Genomic DNA, 20,622 nt, shown 5'->3' on the forward strand with positions numbered 1-20,622 from the left:
TGAACAAAGTGCTTTTTCTGTTGGCCATAAATGAGGGGTGCTTATGATTTCCTGAAGTCTGTACAGTGCCTTTGGTGGGGAAAACTGAATGTCGGTAAAGCGAACCTAAATGGAGAAAGTGGGAGAGAATAGTGGGAGAGAATAGAGGAAGAGAGAGAGAGACAGACAGACAGACAGACAGACAGGTGGAGAGGAGAGAAGAGAAACCGGGGGGGGGGGGGGGGGGGTAAAACATTTTAGATGGGGGATTTCCCCAATTTATAAATATTGACTATCTAGTACCCGCCGTAGAGGGATAATCCATGTGCGAGCGACGCGACTTTGTAAAACGCTGTTTCAGGTTTTCGCTGTTTTTACCTTCATCATTAGCTAAATGATTAGAAAGCTTCAAACACCAGAAAAAACGGCAACTATCCAGATCGACTGTTTACCGACAGTTTATTCACATGGAGGAAAGGCGATTCTGAAAACTGTCTTGGATAAGATTGGACCCGTACCAGCCAGCTTTTTGAGAAGACCGCGAAGCATTGTTGCTCTAGCTAGCTACGCCGCGCCTGACTGCCTGGCCTGGATTGCTAGCAGTAGCACAGCAGCGGCCGATCACGTCTCATGATCATCAGTGAGTTGATTATGAGTTCAATGACTTACCAATCTACTCAGATGTGGCTACATTGGCTGTAAGCTGGTAAATTGAGCTGAAACATAGGAATAATTATAATCTCAGTGCTCACCTCTGTCTAAAATTAGAAGTAGAACTTTCCAGATTGTCATGGATTGATGAGTGGTGATTTAATTATTGATGGTGATGAAAACTGATGATAAGGTTGGTCACGTCTGTCATAGACCAAATTTTGTTGTTGTTAGCCTCTGATTTGGGAAGGGTCGGCTCCTCTCTTTAGATTAGGATTTTTCCAGATCCGTATCATATGAAGAAGAGAAGAGCTAGTTGATGCAAGTGTACTTTTGCACTGGGTGCCTAATATTTGATTTCGTTGAATAAAATGCAAAAGAAAGACCTATGCCTGCCTGGCCTGGCTGTGCATCTCTGCTATGCATGATAAGGTGCATTAGCCTAAGGTCTTTCTTTTGCATTTTATTAACAGAATCGCATGTTGATTAAGATGCACAGTGACAGTGTGCAAGTGCATTGTAATTTGTAAATAGTAATTTTGATATTAACAAGTGTAAGATGCAGGGACACCTTGATGCCCAAATAGACCTAGGTGACTAGTTCTATGTCAAAATTTAGGTACTTCGGTGTCGAATATAGAATGTTCGTCCACCTCCAAATATTGAGGTTTTCAGGTCTTTTGCTACATGGAATCGTCCCTGTTTGGATCTTGGATTGGATTCCTCCGGAACATTCCACTAGGTGTGGCTTTGAGTGGTCAGTTACTTTTGGCTTGTGGGTTTTAAGAAAGTGAACAGCTCTGCTTTGAATGCAGAGGTACATGTACATGTAGTTTTGGCAGAAATTAGTGAAGAAGGTAGGTTGTTCCATTCCTTTGTGGTTTTAGGAAAGAACGAGTTTGCATGGACATCAGTTCTTGTGTGATAAAGCTGGAATTGGTGGTCATGCCCCCATGTTCTTTATCTTTAAAATGTTATTTCCTCCTGAAAATACCTAGCGTAATTCCATAATATGTTTTTGATATTCTCTTTGTTTTGTTTGTGTGTTGTTTTCTTCATTCCAGTTCAGTGACAAGTTTTGTGGCTAATTGAATTACTTTACATTGCAATTGTTTCTGATATTGCAATCTGTTTTTGATATTCTGAATCGTGAATTGCTTGGAAGTGATTAGGAGGGCTGCATGAACTATATACGAGTGCCTTAGATGTGTTCATTTATATTCTTACTCTCTTAGCCTAACATGGAAATTGAACTGCTGGAAAATCTAAGATCTGAAGAGTCTGTCACCCAGGCAAGTGACCCTCCACTGCATGAGCATGATGATCATCCCTCACCATCAACAGACCCTCCTCTAGTCGAAAAGGATGATCATCCAGCAAAGACTGGTCCTCAAGTAGAGAAGTGGAATGATCATCCACCATCAAAAGACCCTCCTACAGACGAAAAGGATGACCATCCAGTGATGACTGGTCCTCAAGTAGAGAAGCGGATTGATCATCCACCATCAACAGACCCTCCTACAGACGAAAAGGATGACCATCCAGTGATGACTGGTCCTCAAGTAGTGAAGCGGATTGATCATCCACCATCAGCAGACCCTCCAACAGACAAAAAAGATGACCATCCAGAAATCAAAGATGAAACTACGATATTGCCAAAAGCAAAGCAAATAAAGCAAGAGCCAAACATCAAAATGAAAGAAGAGCCAATAGATTTGGAAGATGATTATGGTATTCACAGCCATAAAATTGATGATGATGATGATGATGACGACATCATAGTGCTAGATGTAACCCCAGGAAATAAGAAAGGAAAGAATAAATCTAAAACTGCTTCTGATGAAAAAGACATTTTGATTATCATTGATGATGATGATGACGAGGAAGATGTAGATCCTTCTACCACCTCTCAAACACCCAAAGAAAGAGTTGGAACAGAACCCATTGTGGACCCTTCGGTTTCAGATGACATTCAAGTGGATCAAGTGAAGACTGCCACTGAGATCGGTGCCTCGCATTCCATTGTTGAGCCATCAGATGAGGGTGTTGACCCTAACGCCAAATCCATTTGTGAAGTTGCTAAAGAATTGACAAATCCTTGCCCTCCTACTCCAAGCACTACTCCAAGCTCTGCTGTAGGAAGTACAGTCGAAGCTAATACTGACATTGAAGTTGCATCAGAAACAGTTTTACCCACCTCTCCAGAAAGTTTGGATGATTCTGAAAAGGGTAGTGAAGATGCAACCACCAACCAGCTTGCTCTCAAAGACACTTTGTCCGTCCCTGAACCTCTTGATAAAGATGAATCAACAGAACCGACCAATTTCATAGCTGAAGAAGATGATGCGAGGCCAGAACTTGAGGATGGAGATCAGCAATTTGGTGATGGCTATGACAGTGATGGTTGGGCGGTAAGTAAGCAGGAATTATGTCTCCGACCCTTTCTCCGCAGCTGTGCCATTAGTTATTTGAAAAATAATTGTCAATTAAAGATAAACTTGAGTTCTGGTAAAAAAAAAATGAATTCTCACATAATCAAACAAGATTTACACTGAATGTTCAAGATTACAAATAATGTCATTTGCCAAACAATTTTGGTAGAAATTGTATACTTGCTGAGTAATGAGCATAGAAAGATAAGGAAATCATGGTCTCAAAGTAACCCAACACCATTTGTGTAGTCCCACATCTTTCTGTGTACAGTGCTTGTTACTTTACCAAGACTGGGCCAAATTTATTATGATTTTGATGACTCCAGAACCTTGCAGTACACACTAATACTTACATGCTACATGATCAACTTTTTCTGATCCATTCCACACCATTTCTTTCACAATGCAATCGCATGGCTCGAAATCAACTTTATGTTTAACTTTCAAATGTCAAATTTCGATTTTCATTCTTTGTAAGATTTTTGGAGTGGGCATGAACAAACTCCCATGAAGACAATCTTCCAAAGACATGTACCTCTATTTCATTAAAAAAAGAAGGACCTAATTTATAGGTCACTTAATGACTGTAAGCCAATGCGGAATAAATGAGCTGCCCCCCTGTGTAAAATTCCAGTTAAAATTTGTCCGAAAGTAATTGCACTGCGTTTAATGAATGAGCATGTTTCATATAAAAGTGAAACATAATGAAGACTTCACTCATTGCGTTCTTGAAAACGAATATTCTTGTCATTTGCAGATATACCCTTGCAGGGCTGAATCCTTCATTGTAAATGTAATGTCATTTTCTCTTCAAGTATGTCTGCCTTCTTAACTTACTTCTTTATGTCCTTACTCGCCCTCTGGTAAAGTTTTTGTATTGGCTTTGGGAAGACGTATGTGTTCAGCTCAAGATGAACTCATTAGGCCTGTTTTCATCAGCTCGAGATTGCCAAATATCCCACTATTTGAACTATCCCATTTGCAAATTATCTAGTTAATTTGCGTCTTCATCAGCCCGAAGTTGCAATTAGCAGGATATTTGGTCAAGATAATCATCCGGAGATATCTTTGGCTAGTTTGCAAAATATCCCGCTATTTGTCCGGTGCGTCTTCACCAGCCCAAAGACTCGCACCATGCGCAAACGCTGAGCAAAATATATTGAGCTAATTTCTCGAGCTCGAGGTCAAGTCTCCAGCTGATGAAGACGCCATTTGTAACTTCGGGATTATTTCCCAAATCAGAAATAGCGGGCTACTTGGCAATCTTGAGCTTGATGAAGACAGGCCTATTTTCATTCCTCCAGGTCGCCAGTGATGTTGATCCGGATGAAGCCGCCGAGACAGGAGAGAACTCTGGCAAAGGAATGGAAACCGAACAGAGTATGGATGAGTATGGTAAGTAAACAAATTCAGGAAAAATGTTTGGAAAATTTTTGCAATCAACCTCCAAACTAGGAGAAGATACCTTAGTAGATGGATTCTGAAACATGAGTGATGGAATTGTTAAAGGTAAAGAGTAAAGACCAGTATTGGAAACGCCCCAATTTCAAAAAATGAAATGGAAGCTCTTATTACTAATCATGTGAAAGAATATGTTTTGACTAATACATGATGATAAAAATTTTGCCGGGAAACAGCCTACTAATTGATATATTTGGTAAATTAGTTTATCTATTGGTATGTCAGAGATAGAGGCACGTGTCGCGCACGTGTGCATGGTCCCATATACATGTACATCTTTCTGTGTACAGTGCTTGTAACTTTACGAAGACTGGGCCAAATTTCTTATCATTTTGATGATTCCAGAACCTTGCAGTACACACCAATACTTTTATGCTAGATGATCAACTTTTTCTGATCGATTCCACAACGTTTCTTTCACAATGCAATCGCATGACCATAACTGGTCTTTATCTTTAAACATTAAGTGATACATTGGGGAAGAAGAGAAGTGTTTATGAAGAGTTGTTCTCAGTAAATTTGAACTTGTAGGTGATATGGCAATTCTTATTTACTGGTAGCTTACATACGCCAGATAGACAGAAATAAAGAAATGCAATAGAGTCATAATTTTTTTGGTTATTGCATACCAATCCTGCTTGAAACCTAAATTTATACACAAAATACCTGCTGGTATTTCATTACCCATCGCAACTTTCCTATTCTCACCCTATTTGAATTTTACATGTATGTAGATACCAACCTGAAAACAAGACAAGAGGCTCTCAACACCATTCCCCGACCGATTCAGATAATTCCTGTGGATTCAGACCAAACAACCAGACAAGACGATAGTCCTGTACCCGTTGGAATCATTCCTATAGCTTCAGAGATGAGTACCGGATCTGGTGATGTCACGGCAGGTAAGGAAGGTATATAACAAAAGATAACATGTAGTTTAAAGGTAAAGTTGAGTTCTGGTCATGCGATTGCATTGTGAAAGAAATGGTGTGGAATTGATCAAAAAAGTTGATCATTTAGCATATAAGTATTGGTGTGTACTGCAAGGTTCTGGATACATCAAAATGATAAGAAATTTGGCCCAGTCTTGGTAAAGTAACCAGCACTGTACACAGGAAGATGTATACAGGACTACACTAACGTGTGGCTTAAAGATCGGGCATCATTTTTAAAGCTGTTAATTGTCATATTTAGAATATGAAGGCATTTGTAGAGCCATGCTTTTCAGGGAACATGTTTTCTCTGATGTACTTCCATACTTGCATAATAACAATGATAACGCTCAGAAATTATTGTTCACCTCTCCCCAGAACTCAACCTTCTCTTTAAGCTCCTACCAACCTCAAAATTTAGTAGGCAGGCTTTCATCCACTCCTGTAAATTTTCTCAAGGCAAGTGAAAATCCACAGGAGATGATGCCTCCTAAATTGTAAGGTTGGTAGAAGCTTAAAGGGAACCAAAACCTTCATACTAAGTTACTTTTATTGTAAAGTTTAAGATATTTGAATAAAATCAGTGAAAATTTGAACATAATCGGGCAAGGAATAAGGAAGTTAGAGCTTTTTGAAATGACTAGTCACTAGAGGGCGATATTCAATTAGATGACATCATCTGTGGACAACTCTCCATGCCTTTTGTACATCAAATTTTACAATTCTTTCGTTTTCTATTTATTTGAGTTCTTGATCCGACTTAATAACATGTGAAGTAGATTATCATTTTGCATTCTATACCTTGCTTTCAGGGGAGTGGATTATCTCAATCACAAGAAAGAAGGAAAAACATAAAATTTGATGTACAAAAGGCATGGAGAGTTGTCCACAGATGATGTCATCAAATTGAATATCGCCCTCTAGTGACTAGTCATTTCAAAAAGCTTTAACTTCCTTATTCCTTGCCCCATTTTGTTTAAATTTTCACTGACTTTATTCAAATATCTTAAACTTTACAATAAAAGTAACTTAGTATGAGGGATTTGGTTCCCTTTAAACTATATGCTACAACACAACAAACTAGATGGAATTCGACTGCGCGCAGTCGAAAATGATGCCTCCGTCATAGAGCAATTTTACAAACCAAAACAGAAGAAATTTTTCGAATTCAAGTTCAATTGTAATCCATTGAGAGGTTCTCAGAATATCGTGATTACAAGCAATTTCTCATATACATATATGACCCTTTGATCTTTGACCTCATGACCCTAAAATCTACTCAGTTCATTGGCTCTGCAAAATGTCCTGAGTTAAATAGTAATCCATCTGTCAGTTCTAATGAGAATACATTCACAAGCTATTTTTGCATACATAATGAGCCCATGATCTTTGACCTTTGACCTTATGAACCAAGAATCTACTCAGTTCATTGGCTCTGCAAGTAACATACATGACCTAATTTTGGCAGGAATCCATCAATCGGTTCTTGAGATAACGCGATCACAAGCTGTTTTTGCATACATAATGTGTGCTGTGGCCTTTGACCTTTGACCTCATGACCACTAAATCTAATCAGTTCATCGGCTCTGCAAGTAACATACATGACCTAAGTTTGGCAGCAATCTATCAATCGGTTCTTGAGATAACGCGATCACAAGCTGTTTATGCGTACATAATGAGCCCTGTGACCTTTGACCTTTAACCTCATGACCCCAAAATCTAATCAGTTCATCGGCTCTGCAAGTAACATACATGACCTAAGTTTGGCAGCAATCTATCAATCGGTTCTTGAGATAACGCGATCACAAGCTGTTTATGCGTACATAATGAGCCCTGTGACCTTTGACCTTTAACCTCATGACCCCAAAATCTAATCAGTTCATTGGCTCTGCAAGATACATACATGACCAAAGTTTGGCAGGAATCCATCAATCGGTTCTTCAGATAACGCGATCACGAGCTGTTTTTGCATACCTAATGAGCCCTGTGACCTTTGACCTTTGACTTCGTGACCCCAAAATCTAATCAGTTCATCGGCTCTGCAAGATACATACATGACCAAAGTTTGGCAGGAATCCATCGATCGGTTCTTCAGATAACGCGATCTCAAGAACGGGACGTACGTACGGACAGACGGACGGACAACCCGAAAACATAATGCCTCCGGCTACTTCGTAATGGAGGCATAAAAATGTTGTGTTGCCCTTTGTGACTGGCCCAAAAATTAGTCAGTTTTTTATTAAAGTTTTATTTTTTTTAACAGTTTTTTTACCCCCAAAATGTTGAATGAATAAAAAAATATGTATTTAAAGCATTCAAAACTGAAAAAAAAGCAACAACAAAAAAAAGGATGTCTGGAGTGCTTTAATGTATTTGAATATTTTTGTTTAAAGCACTGAATATATCTGAAATATAGGAAAAATTATAAAACTCTTTCATAAAAGTTAAATGTAATTTTTGAGAGAGAGATTATTTCAGAATTTTTTATATCTAGCACTATGTCACTGTGTTGCAAATTGAACGTAACTTAAGGACATGAATTTAGTTCTAATATGTTGATGTTGGAGGTCCTAGATAAAGGTCACTATGGTTACCAAGTTGTATGTTGTCAGTGCTGTAATTATGAAAACTTTGTAGGCTTCCAATACAATTTAAGAAAGTATTGATTGATGCATAATTTCTAGATTAAATGTATGTAAGTTGCTAGATTAAAATTATTGGATATTTATTGAAGGAATTGTAGAGATGGTTTTATTCATTATTCATTATTCAAAATTGGCTCATTTACTAGTACTGAAGAATATGCTTACCAACATAAAAGATTATATTAATGATTAACAAGTATGTGTGTTTGATATTTTTTCTTCTCTTGGCAGTGACTGGAACAGGAGAGTCTGGGCAGCAAGCCTTAGTATCACCAGTGACCAAAGAGAATGTTGCATCCATGGACCAGAATGGATTAGATTCTGACCAGGATGATGGTGATTCTCCTGCTGCAAAGCATGGCTTGCGTAGTCAATGTAAACCAACAGAAGAGAGCAGAAGAGGTGCCGTTACCAGGAGCAAGCTCAGGTCATGTAGCAAGTTGCTGAAAGGGGGGAATAAAAATGCAATCCCCAGTGGAAAGCCTGTAGAGAGAAAATTACGAGGTGTTGTCAAAGGAGAATTACCACCTGATAATCCAGTCTTTAATTGTCACCTTTGTTTTCATTCGTTCGGAGAGAAGAAGTTGCTAGAAAAGCACCTTGTTAATCATCCGAAGGTCACACGTATCATGTGTGAATACTGTAACACTTCATTTGATAAGCAGAGGAATCTCACAATGCACCTGAAGCGCTGCTTCAGACGGCGGAACCGAAAGAGTCCTAGGAAGACACTGAATGGTGAAACCTCAAGGGTTAAGAAGGAGGAGAATGCGGATTCTCCCAGGAGGTCTGCAGTACAGGCCCCGTCTTTGAAAAGAGGGCTCAGGAAGCTGGGTTTTCTTTCAGCTAGGAAAGATGGTCCCTGTACCAAAGCTGAAAGAACTAATAACGAAAGTCACGTAATACACGAGTGTAAAATCTGTGAAAGAGTATTTCCCTCATTTAGAGGCTTAAGTATGCACCGCAAGTTGATACATGTACGAGGCGACAAACGTGACAAAAGCTCAACCTCTTTGAAAAGAGGGCACGGGAAGCTGGGTTTTCCTTCGGTTAAGAAAGAATGGCCCTGTACCAAAGCTGAAAGAACTAATAACGAAAGTCATGTAATACACGAGTGTAAAATCTGTGAAAGAGTATTTCCCTCATTTAGAGGCTTAAGTATGCACCACAAAAAGAAACATGCACAAGGCAACAAACGTGAAAAAAATCCAAACCTTCAAGAGCTAGAGAATCTAAATCGTAGAAGAGAAAAAGATGTGAATCGAAAAAGGGGCAAGAAATTTGGAGTTTGGCTATGTCCAAAATGCCATGCCAGTTTTACTTCCAGGAAGAAAGTTAAGAGGCATATGTACCTAACACACAGTGAGACCTACACCAAGAATGCATTAAGAGAACTTGAAGCTGTACCTAAAGAAGAGGCCGTTAGAATCATCTATTATTGCTCAACATGTATAGAGTCATTTCGATCAGAACACTTCTTTGATTGTCATGAACCCACAAGGAATAGTAGGAAGAGATGCGAAAAACTCTTCCAATGCAATTTGTGTTTCAAACATTTTAAGAAGAAAGCGGAATGTGCTCGTCATGTACAGGAGCATCTAGGATCTGTAGAGTCTGGGAAGAGAAAGAGAAAGAGAAGATCATCAAGTCCAGATGAACAACAATCAAGTAGAAAGAGAGCAAAAGTCATTGACGGTTTCAAATGCAAGTATTGTAATGAGACTTTCCAATTCGAATACCGGTGTGCCAAGCACGAGTTTACCCATACTGACCGTGATCCTTGGCATTGCTATATTTGCTTTAAGATCTTCTATCTTAAAAGCTCCATTGTTGCGCACATGGAGAGAGCTCACAAAGAGGCATCTTATTGCAAAAAGTGCTATTGCATAATTGCAAGCAAGAATAAAAAGCGCTGTATAGACTGTGACAAGAGAAGAAGAGCTGGCAGTGGTCTGAAGTGCAGCATTTGCAAGACGGAGTTTGCATCAGCCTCAGATCTGACGTGTCACATTCTGACCCATGTCGAAAGTGGAGTTGAGACCCCGGTCATAAGAGCCCCAAAGGCTTCAAGGGTGTTGTTGGACTCCAAATTTAAGAATGTTCCTCTGACTTCAGTGGTAAAGCACCCTCCATCAAAGATTCTGAAGACATCCAAGAAAGTGGCATGTTCTGTTGGTCGGCCCGTCACCATTTCCTGCCCTGAAAGTTTGCTTCCAGAAGCACCACCAACAACTAAAACTGTTTCTTTAGCAGCAGAGCATACCACCAGTGACAAGTACGACGTTTGCATGAAGTGCGGGGAACAAGACATTCCAGCCAAAGAGTTGAGTAGACATGCGCGTACCCACTTGGATGTGAGATCTCGGTTCCAGTGCAACACATGTCAGCAGTGCTTTGCGACCATGTATGAGATCGAGGAGCACGGGTGTGTTCCCACTCACCAAGCCAGTTGCTCCTATACCGTGTCCAACGTGGTGTACCAGTGTCAGTTCTGCGGCAGGGACTTCCCCACTATGATGGAAGCCAGGAAACATGTGCTCTCCACGAACACCTCCTGTCTGTTGGAATGCACAGTGTGTAAAGCCGAGTACTCGAGGCAAGGAGACCTGATGGTTCATATGGTCATTGTCCATGGACAGTATCTAGAATGTGATAAATGCTCGGCTCAGTTTACCAAGCAGGTTGATCTGGATTTTCATATCAGGCAGCATGAAGACATGAGCCATTAGAACCATGCAGTATGTATGAGAGCCTAGCCAGATGTAGGCCAGAAAATGTCATACCTTGTTTCAAGGTATCATAGGAATTGCCTGAATGTGAATCTGAGCAGCGTTTCACGAAACAACATTGCATTGAAATGCATGTATTAAGATTAACAGGCAATTTCAATGGTATGTCGGGAAACGGTGCCTCAAGGTCTTTCAAATTCTTTTTGCATTCACGTTCTCATGGAGAGACTGACACTTTGACAGCAGTTTTTTTTTCTTGCAACTGGGTTTAAAATTATGGTTTAATGTTGTACTTGTTTCAGAGGTCTTAAAATATTGGAGGTCTGGGAGTCTTAATGTGCTACTTCTTTCAATTCCTGTCATGCAAAACAATGTTTTTGTGCACATTCATTTGAAAATATTTGTAAAATTTGTTCTTGCTGGTTTTCATTAAATCTGGACATTTACGGTACATGTATTTCAATTTTTCTAGCAACTGGGTTCAAAATGGTTTAATGTTGTACTTCTTTCAGAGGTCTTGCAATATTAGAGAAGGTCTTGAAATATTAGAGGTCTGGGAGTCTTAATGTGCTACTTCATTCAATTCCTGTCTTGCAAAACAGTAACATTCATGTGAACATTTTTATGAAAAAAAGTAGATTGCAAATGTGTGAACTGTGTAGTGAAGTCTTATTTGTTTAATATGTACATGTTATACATGTATCTCACTGTATAATGCAGTTCTTACAACGGAAATGCATTGTTCAGGGAAAATCCCAATTTCTCCATAAATGAGTTTCTTTCCTATTTCTGCTATTGTCTTCCAGAACTAACCATAACGTTTGATCATGCCATGATCATTATTCAGTTCTTTTCTTTCTTTTCTCCTTTTGCACGACCATGCAAATATAATGTTCAATTCAGTTGCCAGTATTTCTTTCTTTTTGTACCAAATTATTTCATGTATATACGGTATACATAATCGTGCTATGTCCATGTAGAACCCTGTTTGTTTGTGGAGTTATGTTGAGGCATGACCAGTACTTATATTGATATGAATACATGTATTTCTATTTTGTTTTGTCATTATTTATGGCATATTTTGCATAAATAATATATTAATTTTCATTGGACATATGTAAATGTAGGACATGGACCCAGAATCCCAGATCCTTTTAAGTGTAAAATTTACTACAAGAAACAAGTTCAATCTATTGAATGCTTCTACCTGAAGACCCTGAGAGATGAGATATTGCAATAATCTGGAAGGAGCTTTTGTATTTCAGTTGTCACAATGCAGGGTTTCATACATTGGTAGTTGCTATGTCTGACAAGCTTGGGCTTTTCATGAGAACCAAATACCAGTAACCATTATGCACTGGAGTAGAAGCATGTTTGAATCTTGAGTACCGGTATACATGTATCTGTTAACTTTTTGTTGATCCTATCTTCAGCTACCTGCTAATGAGAATTATGCATTTTGCATGCCTCTATACTACAAGAATGACTTTATCAAAACATGGTGGAAAAAACTTGGTTAGCTGTGATAATGATTACATTGGAGGAATCCTTTCAAAGTGTACTTGGAAGACACATTTTATATTATACAATTTCTTATTCTGAGGAAATCATCATTATGCATATGTAGAATTCAGTTGTTCGTACTATTCATCATTATACATGCATATGTAGGAGTTAGTTGTTCATACTGTTCTTGCAAGCACATGACATTGTTTTTGTGTGTTCATCTCTTGTGATATTTTCGTTGTTCTTGATACGGAAATCACTTTCTTGGAATAAGTTGTGATGTTGTAATCCAGTAATTAGTACTTAACTGCCTACAGCACTTAATGTGTACTGTCTTATACCACCCGAAGCAGCTCTATATGTATTGTTCATGTCAGTTGTTCTGTCATCATTAAGAATTGTTGTCATTAGATCATGTGAGTTTATGATAAGGTTATCGTTAGATCTGATCTTGATTTTCAATACTTACCTCTTGGTGATGTCTGGCCTTTCAATGGTTTAAGGCCAGACATCTCAAATATCTCAAAAATACTTGTGCAAGTGAAGTTTCCAGCTTGTTGAGATTATCATGGAATACTGTTTTAATCAGTAGAATTTTATATGTTTGTAAGAAACAATTACGGTATTAATCGACCAAAGAAGATTTTAAGTGTGAAGTGTTTTATTCATTTTAGTGATAAGGGAGGTAATGAATCTATATTTATATTGGGTGCCAAATTAATCAGGTTTTACATATCGATACATCTTGCTCAATAACAGGATGAGGGAGTTGAAGGCATGTTTCAAAATGGGAAAGGTGGAAAAAGAGAAGAGTAGAGAGGGAGAGAGAGAGAGAGATGAAACAGAGATGGAGAAAAGGGAATTGAAAAGAGAGAAAGAGACGAGTAGAGAGGGAGAGATTTGAGAGAAGGGAATTGAAGAGAGAGAGAGAGAGATGAGTAGAGACTAGAGAGAAGGGAATCGAAAAGGGAGATTAGAGAGTAGGGAATTGAAAAGAGAGGGAGAGATTGGATAAATTGAAAAGAACAGGAGATGTGGAAAGCTACATGTAAGAGAAGGAAATTCAATGCTGAAGAGAGAAAGAAAGAAAAGGTAGATACATGTTAAGAGATAAATGAGGGGAAGTACACTGCATATCCCTAGAAAAAAGATAAACTCCAGCTCTGGTAAAAAAAAGAAAATTCTCACAGAATCAAACGAAACTTACACTAAATGTTCAAGATTACAAATAAATGACATGTGCCAAACAATTTTGGAAGAAAATGTATCCTGGCTTAATAATGAGCATATAGAAAGACAAGGAAATCAAGGTAGTACTAGCCCGACACCATGTGTGTTGTCCCATAAATAGCTTTCTGTGTACAGTGCTTGTTACTTTACCAAGACTCGGCCAAATTTATTATGATTTTGATGACTCCAGAACCTTACAGTGCACACCAATACTTGCATGCTACATGATCAACTGTTTTTGATCCATTCCACACCTTTTCTTTCACAATGCAATCGCATTACCAGAACTCGCCTTTATCTTTAATATGCACATCACTGGGAGCCTAATTTTCTGAAGGACATGTCACACATGATTGATTTCAGATGATCGACAGGGATAGTGTCAAAAACTCAATCGTCCAAAAAAGGCAAAAGGTTGCTATATTCGATCCATTGTGCTTTTGAAAAGATGGGAAATATCTTTGAATAATAAACAAAAATATACATCATTCAAAAATTCATGTTATCATCTCGCATATGCCTACCAAAATTGTGGCTATGGTCTTGCTTGAAAGAAGGGAATATATATATGCATTTCTAACAATATATAATTTTTAATCATTCCCTATCTTTCCAAATACATAAGAACCAAAGCTAGCAGCCATCGAGCTATCTTGGACAATTTGGTTGTTGACAATGCTATTTCAATCTTTCTGAAAAAGATCATGCATGACTTATTGATGATGTTTTGATTCACATGACTGCACAATTACCCTTACCGAAAACGCAGGCTTATTTAGCCTGCTTTGAACCTGCGTCTGGCCTGCATTCTTAAATACATGCTAATTATTCTATTGCATGTTAAATTTTAGCCTGTATTTTGCAAAATCAGTCTACATGTTTTAGCAGGTTAAATTTTAGCCTGCATTTTGCAAAATCAGTCTTACATGTTTTAGCAGGTTAAATTTTAGCCTGTTATTAGCATGCATTTTGCAAAACACAGTCTAATAGTTTTTAGCAGGCTAAATCTCAGCCTGCAGTTTAAAATTAGCATGCATTTTGCAAAATACAGTTTTAGCAGGTTAAATCTTTAGCATGCCAGATGAGATGCAGTTTAATCTTTAGCATGTAAATTTCTATCATAATTTGTTAAACCTGCAATCTGAAGAAATATCCTCTGAGCAGGTTTAGAACACAAATTTAACCTGTTATTGCTTTTTACAGGTTATTTTTCACATGCACGTTTAATGTTATATATCAGGGGTGATTCGAGAGTTGAAACAAAAATAGGTTCATAGAAAGCCGAGCAAGCGAGGTTTCGAGCGCTTGGGGAGGCATCCCAAGACAAAAATCCAATTGAAACCAATTGAACACCGATTTAATTTTCATTTTTTCAGTTGGTTTTAATTGGTCTCAATAGGACTTCAGTTGGTTTCAATTGGTCCAGATTGGCCCTATTGGACCAATTGGCCTAGGCCCTATTAGACTTTAATGGGAACTCAATTGGTTTCAATTGGACCAATTGGCCCTATTTTGGACTTCAGTTGGTCCAATTCAGTTTCAATTTCATTTTATTTTCATATTTCACATGTTTATTTCATTACATTTGGCATGTTACATATTTTGTAATCATTTTTTTGGGGGGATGCATTTATACAAACGAACAGAATAATACATAAGACTAAGTTAAATAAAGGAAGAAATATGATGGAGCCTAAAGAGAGCTAGAGCAATGTTTTTAGGCCATAGTTATAACATTGATATAGTCTTGTGTTTATTAAATATCGTAATTGGATTAAATTGCAACTTATATAAAGAAAAGATATATTTGAACCCAATTGAAAACCTTACAGTCTATGGGGCTGATTGGTCCAATTCTCGCTACCCTAAATAGGTACGAAAATCTCGAAATTCGCGAGACGAGGTAATTTTCACTCTCTCGGGTCGTCACTACAACTTCCGGTATAGAGTCCCATCCCACTGGCGCTAGCGCCTGTGTTCGCTGTGCAGAGTTTTCACGCACGCTAAAATCGATGCCAATCAGTGTAATTTGTACAAATTATAATATGCAATGGAAAGCTTCGGGCAGAATTAGTGACTTTAGCACAAAAGGCCGTTAAACTCTACCGTGAAAGAGAGGGTTGTGATCACGAACGCCTGCACAGGAAGCTGTAATGTCGAAAAGCTATCCCATAATGCAATGCGCGTTTTCAGGATTTTCCCCGGATCTCGGCAGAATCGCTATTTGGGGTAGCGAGAATTGAAGTCCCATTTAAGTCTATGGGGCTGATTGGTCCAATTGAAACCATTTGAAATATCTAATGGGGCCAATTGGTCCAATTGAAACCAATTGAAATCCCGATTAGAGTCAAATGGGGCCAATTGGTCCAATTGAAACCAATAAGATCAATACATGTAGATCTACCAATAGGGACAATAGGACCAATATAAACCAATAAGACTAATTGAACCCAATATGGGACCAATAGAAACCAATAGAAACCTTCATTTATGTTAGCCTGCCTTTTCGATTAGCATGCTAAAATTAACCTGCAATACGTATCTCATGAATATTCATTATTACTTTACACGTCTCACAGAAAAATACATTTATCATGATTAATTGTTAAGCAAATTATGACAATTAATGCACATATCAATTTTGTGATTGTATTTTTCTTTGGAAATTATTGACCAATAGATTATTTGTCTGATCACACTTACATTCACGTTTTAGCAATAGATATATTGATGATACGATTACTAACCAATTCAAATAGCATGTATGTTTTCTATATATAGGTGTATGAGCCTGTACCTTTTCAATAGTCAATTTTGTATTAACTTCAAATGATCTTTGTGATGGAGTTAGTCTAATGCAATTGAGGTTAGAATATTCCTATTGGTGGACACTTGCAAGTATTGATTATGATGTATCAATTTATCCCTCGTTCCTCTACCTGAGTCGATATACCAATAGAAGTCTTGTACCGATAGTGATGGCAATTAATCGAATATCTTCATTTTTGTTAGCCTGCATTTTAGATTAGCATGCTAAAATTAACCTGCAATTAACTTACATATTTCAGCGTTTTTGCAGGCTAACAAAGCAGGTTAATTTGAATACTAAAAAAGCAGGGCAATTTTGCAGGCTAATTGAGCCAGGTTAATATGATTTTGCAGGCTAAAATAAGCCTGCTTTTAAAATGTACAGGCTAAATTAAGCCTGCCTAATTTGCATATTTCGGCGTTTTTGCAGGTCAGTGCTTGCTAAGGAATTAGCCTGCTTTTTAGCAGCTATGCAGGCTTGATGCAGGCTATAAGCAGGCCTGCCTTTTCGGTAAGGGATAATCTTTCCGATCATGTGTACATTAATCAAAGAAAACATTATAAGTACACATATCAAGTGATTTTCCTGTGAACTTGGGTTTCCTTTATTTTTCATGGACACCCTGTACAAGAAGGTCTTGGTAAATTGCAAACAATAACGCATCTGACACGCATTTTAGATATTTGAATAGAATTTATTTTGATAATTACAACGTAAGTCAATCAAATTCAATGTTAGATGTACTTCTTTCCCCAACATGATTTTCAAGGATATCATATAACTCTGCCTCCGATTTACAACACAAGTACTAACTATTGTAGTTCATGTTTTTATGTACACCACAAATATGAGAGAAACATAAGGATGTAATTCATTACATACATCAGATGTCATTCAAAGAAATAATAGCTAAGCTGTAGAATTAAATCTCAATTCTGTGCACTTACTGACATTTGTAAATGGAAAATTACATTTGATTTACAGCTTTTACACATTGAAATCACTTCCCAAGCTGTTTTATTGTATCTAGCCTCACTATTTATTTCAGATTCATAGAGCTTTTCGTGAGGCTTGAAAGATACTGAATGAAGAAGGGTGAGCCCCTTTTAATAAGCAATGCATGGAAGTCTCGTAAAATGAAATAATATTTATTTGGATTTATATAGCACTTAATGTGACATGCTACCGGTATATATACAAAAATATATTATCACCTCGGTCATCGGATTCATTGTTGACAATGTGCAGCATTTCCACTCCCTAGGGAGTATTCCTACCATATGGTCAACGTGAGGGCATACGGCAACTACTAACACAAATGCTTTCGTCATCCTACCAACTCCCCATTTCTCTATGTATTATTGTACAAAGTATTATTGCTACAATCAGTTTTCTTCGTGAGTTTATGATAAGGTTATCGTTAGATCTGATCTTGATTTTCAATAATTACCTCTTGGTGATGTCTGGCCTTTCAATGGTTTAAGGCCAGACACCACAAATATCTCAAAAATACTTGTGCAAGTGAAGTTTCCAGCTTGTTGAGATTATCATGGAATACTGTTTTAATCGGTAGAATTTTATATGTTTGTACGAAACAAATACTGTATTAAACGACCAAAGAAGATTTTAAGTGTGAAGTGTTTTATTCATTTTAGTGACGAGGGAGGTAATGAATCAGTTTATATTGGGTGCCAAATTAATCAGGTTTTACATATCGATACATCTTGCTCAATAACAGGATGAGGGAGTTGAAGGCATGTTTCAAAATGGGAAAGGTGGAAAAAGAGAAGAGTAGAGAGGGAGAGATGAAACAGAGATGGAGAGAATGGAATTGAAGAGAGAGAGAGAGAGGTTCGAAAAGAGATGAGTAGAGAGAAGGGAATTGAAAAGAGAGAAAGAGACGAGTAGAGAGGGAGAGATTTGAGAGAAGGGAATTGAAGAGAGAGAGAGAGAGATGAGTAGAGACTAGAGAGAAGGGAATTGAAAAGAGAGAAAGAGACGAGTAGAAAGGGAGAGATTTGAGAGAAGGGAATTGAAGAGAGAGAGAGTGAGAGAGAGATGAGTAGAGACTAGAGAAAAGGGAATTGAAAAGGGAGATTAGAGAGACGGGAATTGAAAAGAGAGGGAGAGATTGGATAAATTGAAAAGAACAGGAGATGTGGAAAGCTACATGTAAGAGAAGGAAATTCAATGCTGAAGAGAGAAAGAAAGAAAAGGTAGATACATGTTAAGAGATAAATGAGGGGAAATACACTGCATATCCCTAGAAAAAAGATAAACTCCAGCTCTGGTAAAAAAAAGAAAATTCTCACAGAATCAAACGAAACTTACACTAAATGTTCAAGATTACAAATAAATGACATGTGCCAAACAATTTTGGTAGAAATTGTATACTTGCTGAGTAATGAGCATAGAAAGATAAGGAAATCATGGTCTCAAAGTAACCCAACACCATTTGTGTAGTCCCACATCTTTCTGTGTACAGTGCTTGTTACTTTACCAAGACTGGGCCAAATTTATTATGATTTTGATGACTCCAGAACCTTGCAGTACACACTAATACTTACATGCTACATGATCAACTTTTTCTGATCCATTCCACACCATTTCTTTCACAATGCAATCGCATTACCAGAACTCGCCTTTATCTTTAATATGCACATCACTGGGAGCCTAATTTTCTGAAGGACATGTCACACATGATTGATTTCAGATGATCGACAGGGACAGTGTCAAAAACTCAATCTTCCAAAAAAGGCAAAAGGTTGCTATATTCGATCCATTGTGCTTTTGAAAAGATGGGAAATATCTTTGAATAATAAACAAAAATATACATCATTCAAAAATTCATGTTATCATCTCGCATATGCCTACCAAAATTGTGGCTATGGTCTTGCTTGAAAGAAGGGAATATATATATGCATTTCTAACAATATATAATTTTTAATCATTCCCTATCTTTCCAAATACATAAGAACCAAAGCTAGCAGCCATCGAGCTATCTTGGACAATTTGGTTGTTGACAATGCTATTTCAATCTTTCTGAAAAAGATCATGCATGACTTATTGATGATGTTTTGATTCACATGACTGCACAATTAATAATCTTTCCGATCATGTGTACATTAATCAAAGAAAACATTAAGTACACATATCAAGTGATTTTCCTGTGAACTTGGGTTTCCTTTATTTTTCATGGACACCCTGTACAAGAAGGTCTTGGTAAATTGCAAACAATAACGCATCTGACACACATTTTAGATATTTGAATAGAATTTATTTTGATAATTACAACATAAGTCAATCAAATTCAATGTTAGATGTACTTCTTTCCCGACATGATTTTCAAGGATATCATATAACTCTGCCTCCGATTTACAACACAAGTACTAACTATTGTAGTTCATGTGTATATGTACACCACAAATAAGAGAGAAACATGAGGATGTAATTCATTACATACATCAGATGTCATTCAAAGAAATAATAGCTAAGCTGTAGAATTAAATCCCTCTGAATTCTTTGCACCTACTGCCATTTGTAAACAGACAATTACATTCACAGCTTTTAAACATTGAATTCACTTCCCAAGCTGTTTTGTTGTATCTAGCCTCGCTATTTATTTCAGATTCGTAGCTTTTCTTGAGGCTTGAAAGATACCAAATGAAGAAGGGTAAGCCCCTTTCATGTATGGAAGTCTCGTAAAATGAAATAATAATAATAATATTTATTTGGATTTATATAGCCCTTAATGCGAAATGCTACCGGTCATCGGATTCATTGACGCACAATGTGCACCATCTCCACTCCCTAGGGAATATTCCTACCATATGGTCAACGTGAGGGCATACGGCAACTACTAACACGAATGCTTTCGTCATCCTACCAACTCTCCATTTCTCTATGATAGAACATATCCTTAACCACAATCCATTTCCTTGACAGTGGTTAACCTCTTCATACAGTGGCTGACATGTGTTGAACAATTTCTTTGGACAAAGTATTATTGCTACAATCAGTTTTCTTACAGAAAAAAAAAAAAAAAAGATTCATTCTCAAGTTTATCCCTTGAAATATAAATATGTCACACACTATGTAAATGACAACAGTAATTTAAGCTAAAACACTCCCAAGTGTTGAAGGGCTTGGTGATATGGAAAGGGTTCAGTTTTTCACAGATTTCAGGTACCTTAAAAAACTGAAAGAACAACAGCATTTAGCATTGTGAGACAATCGGTTCTTAGATTG

General features: G+C 37.5%; 1 protein-coding gene across 6 annotated transcripts; it reads left to right on the plus strand.

Annotated features, from left to right (window-relative positions):
* Window positions 1-347: 347 nt before the first annotated feature.
* Window positions 348-17,998, plus strand: LOC752819 (zinc finger protein Xfin). Of its 6 annotated transcripts, none has more exons than XR_004061725.1 (6): window positions 348-685; window positions 1,866-3,041; window positions 4,367-4,457; window positions 5,258-5,434; window positions 8,332-12,767; window positions 17,788-17,998. XR_004061725.1 is itself a non-coding variant. In XM_011664013.2 (6 exons), the coding sequence occupies exons 2-6, from the start codon at window positions 1,872-1,874 to the stop codon at window positions 10,827-10,829; spliced, it is 3,894 nt and encodes a 1,297-aa protein (XP_011662315.2). In that variant the 5' UTR covers window positions 348-685; window positions 1,866-1,871; the 3' UTR covers window positions 10,830-12,978. The 6 variants fall into 6 exon arrangements, 5 of the variants coding, with proteins under 5 accessions (XP_011662315.2, XP_001180237.3, XP_011662308.2 ...); XM_011664013.2 differs by lacking the exon at window positions 17,788-17,998 and having other exon boundaries at window positions 1,866-1,995; window positions 2,038-3,041; window positions 8,332-12,978; XM_001180237.4 differs by lacking the exon at window positions 17,788-17,998 and having other exon boundaries at window positions 8,332-12,978.
* The last annotated feature ends 2,624 nt before the right edge of the window (window positions 17,999-20,622 follow it).

This window comes from Strongylocentrotus purpuratus, unplaced genomic scaffold (assembly GCF_000002235.5).
Source record: "Strongylocentrotus purpuratus isolate Spur 01 unplaced genomic scaffold, Spur_5.0 spur5_scaffold_6, whole genome shotgun sequence".
NCBI lineage: Eukaryota > Metazoa > Echinodermata > Echinoidea > Camarodonta > Strongylocentrotidae > Strongylocentrotus > Strongylocentrotus purpuratus.

What these genes read in the sequence shown, in the direction of transcription:
- LOC752819 (XM_001180237.4), top strand. Translation starts at nt 1,872, where the DNA reads ATGGAAATTGAACTGCTGGAAAATCTAAGATCTGAAGAGTCTGTCACC. An exon ending in ATGACAGTGATGGTTGGGCG is followed by an intron (nt 3,042 to 4,366) that starts GTAAGTAAGCAG and finishes TCATTCCTCCAG; the next exon opens with GTCGCCAGTGATGTTGATCC. An exon ending in TGTCACGGCAGGTAAGGAAG is followed by an intron (nt 5,435 to 8,331) that starts GTATATAACAAA and finishes TTCTCTTGGCAG; the next exon opens with TGACTGGAACAGGAGAGTCT.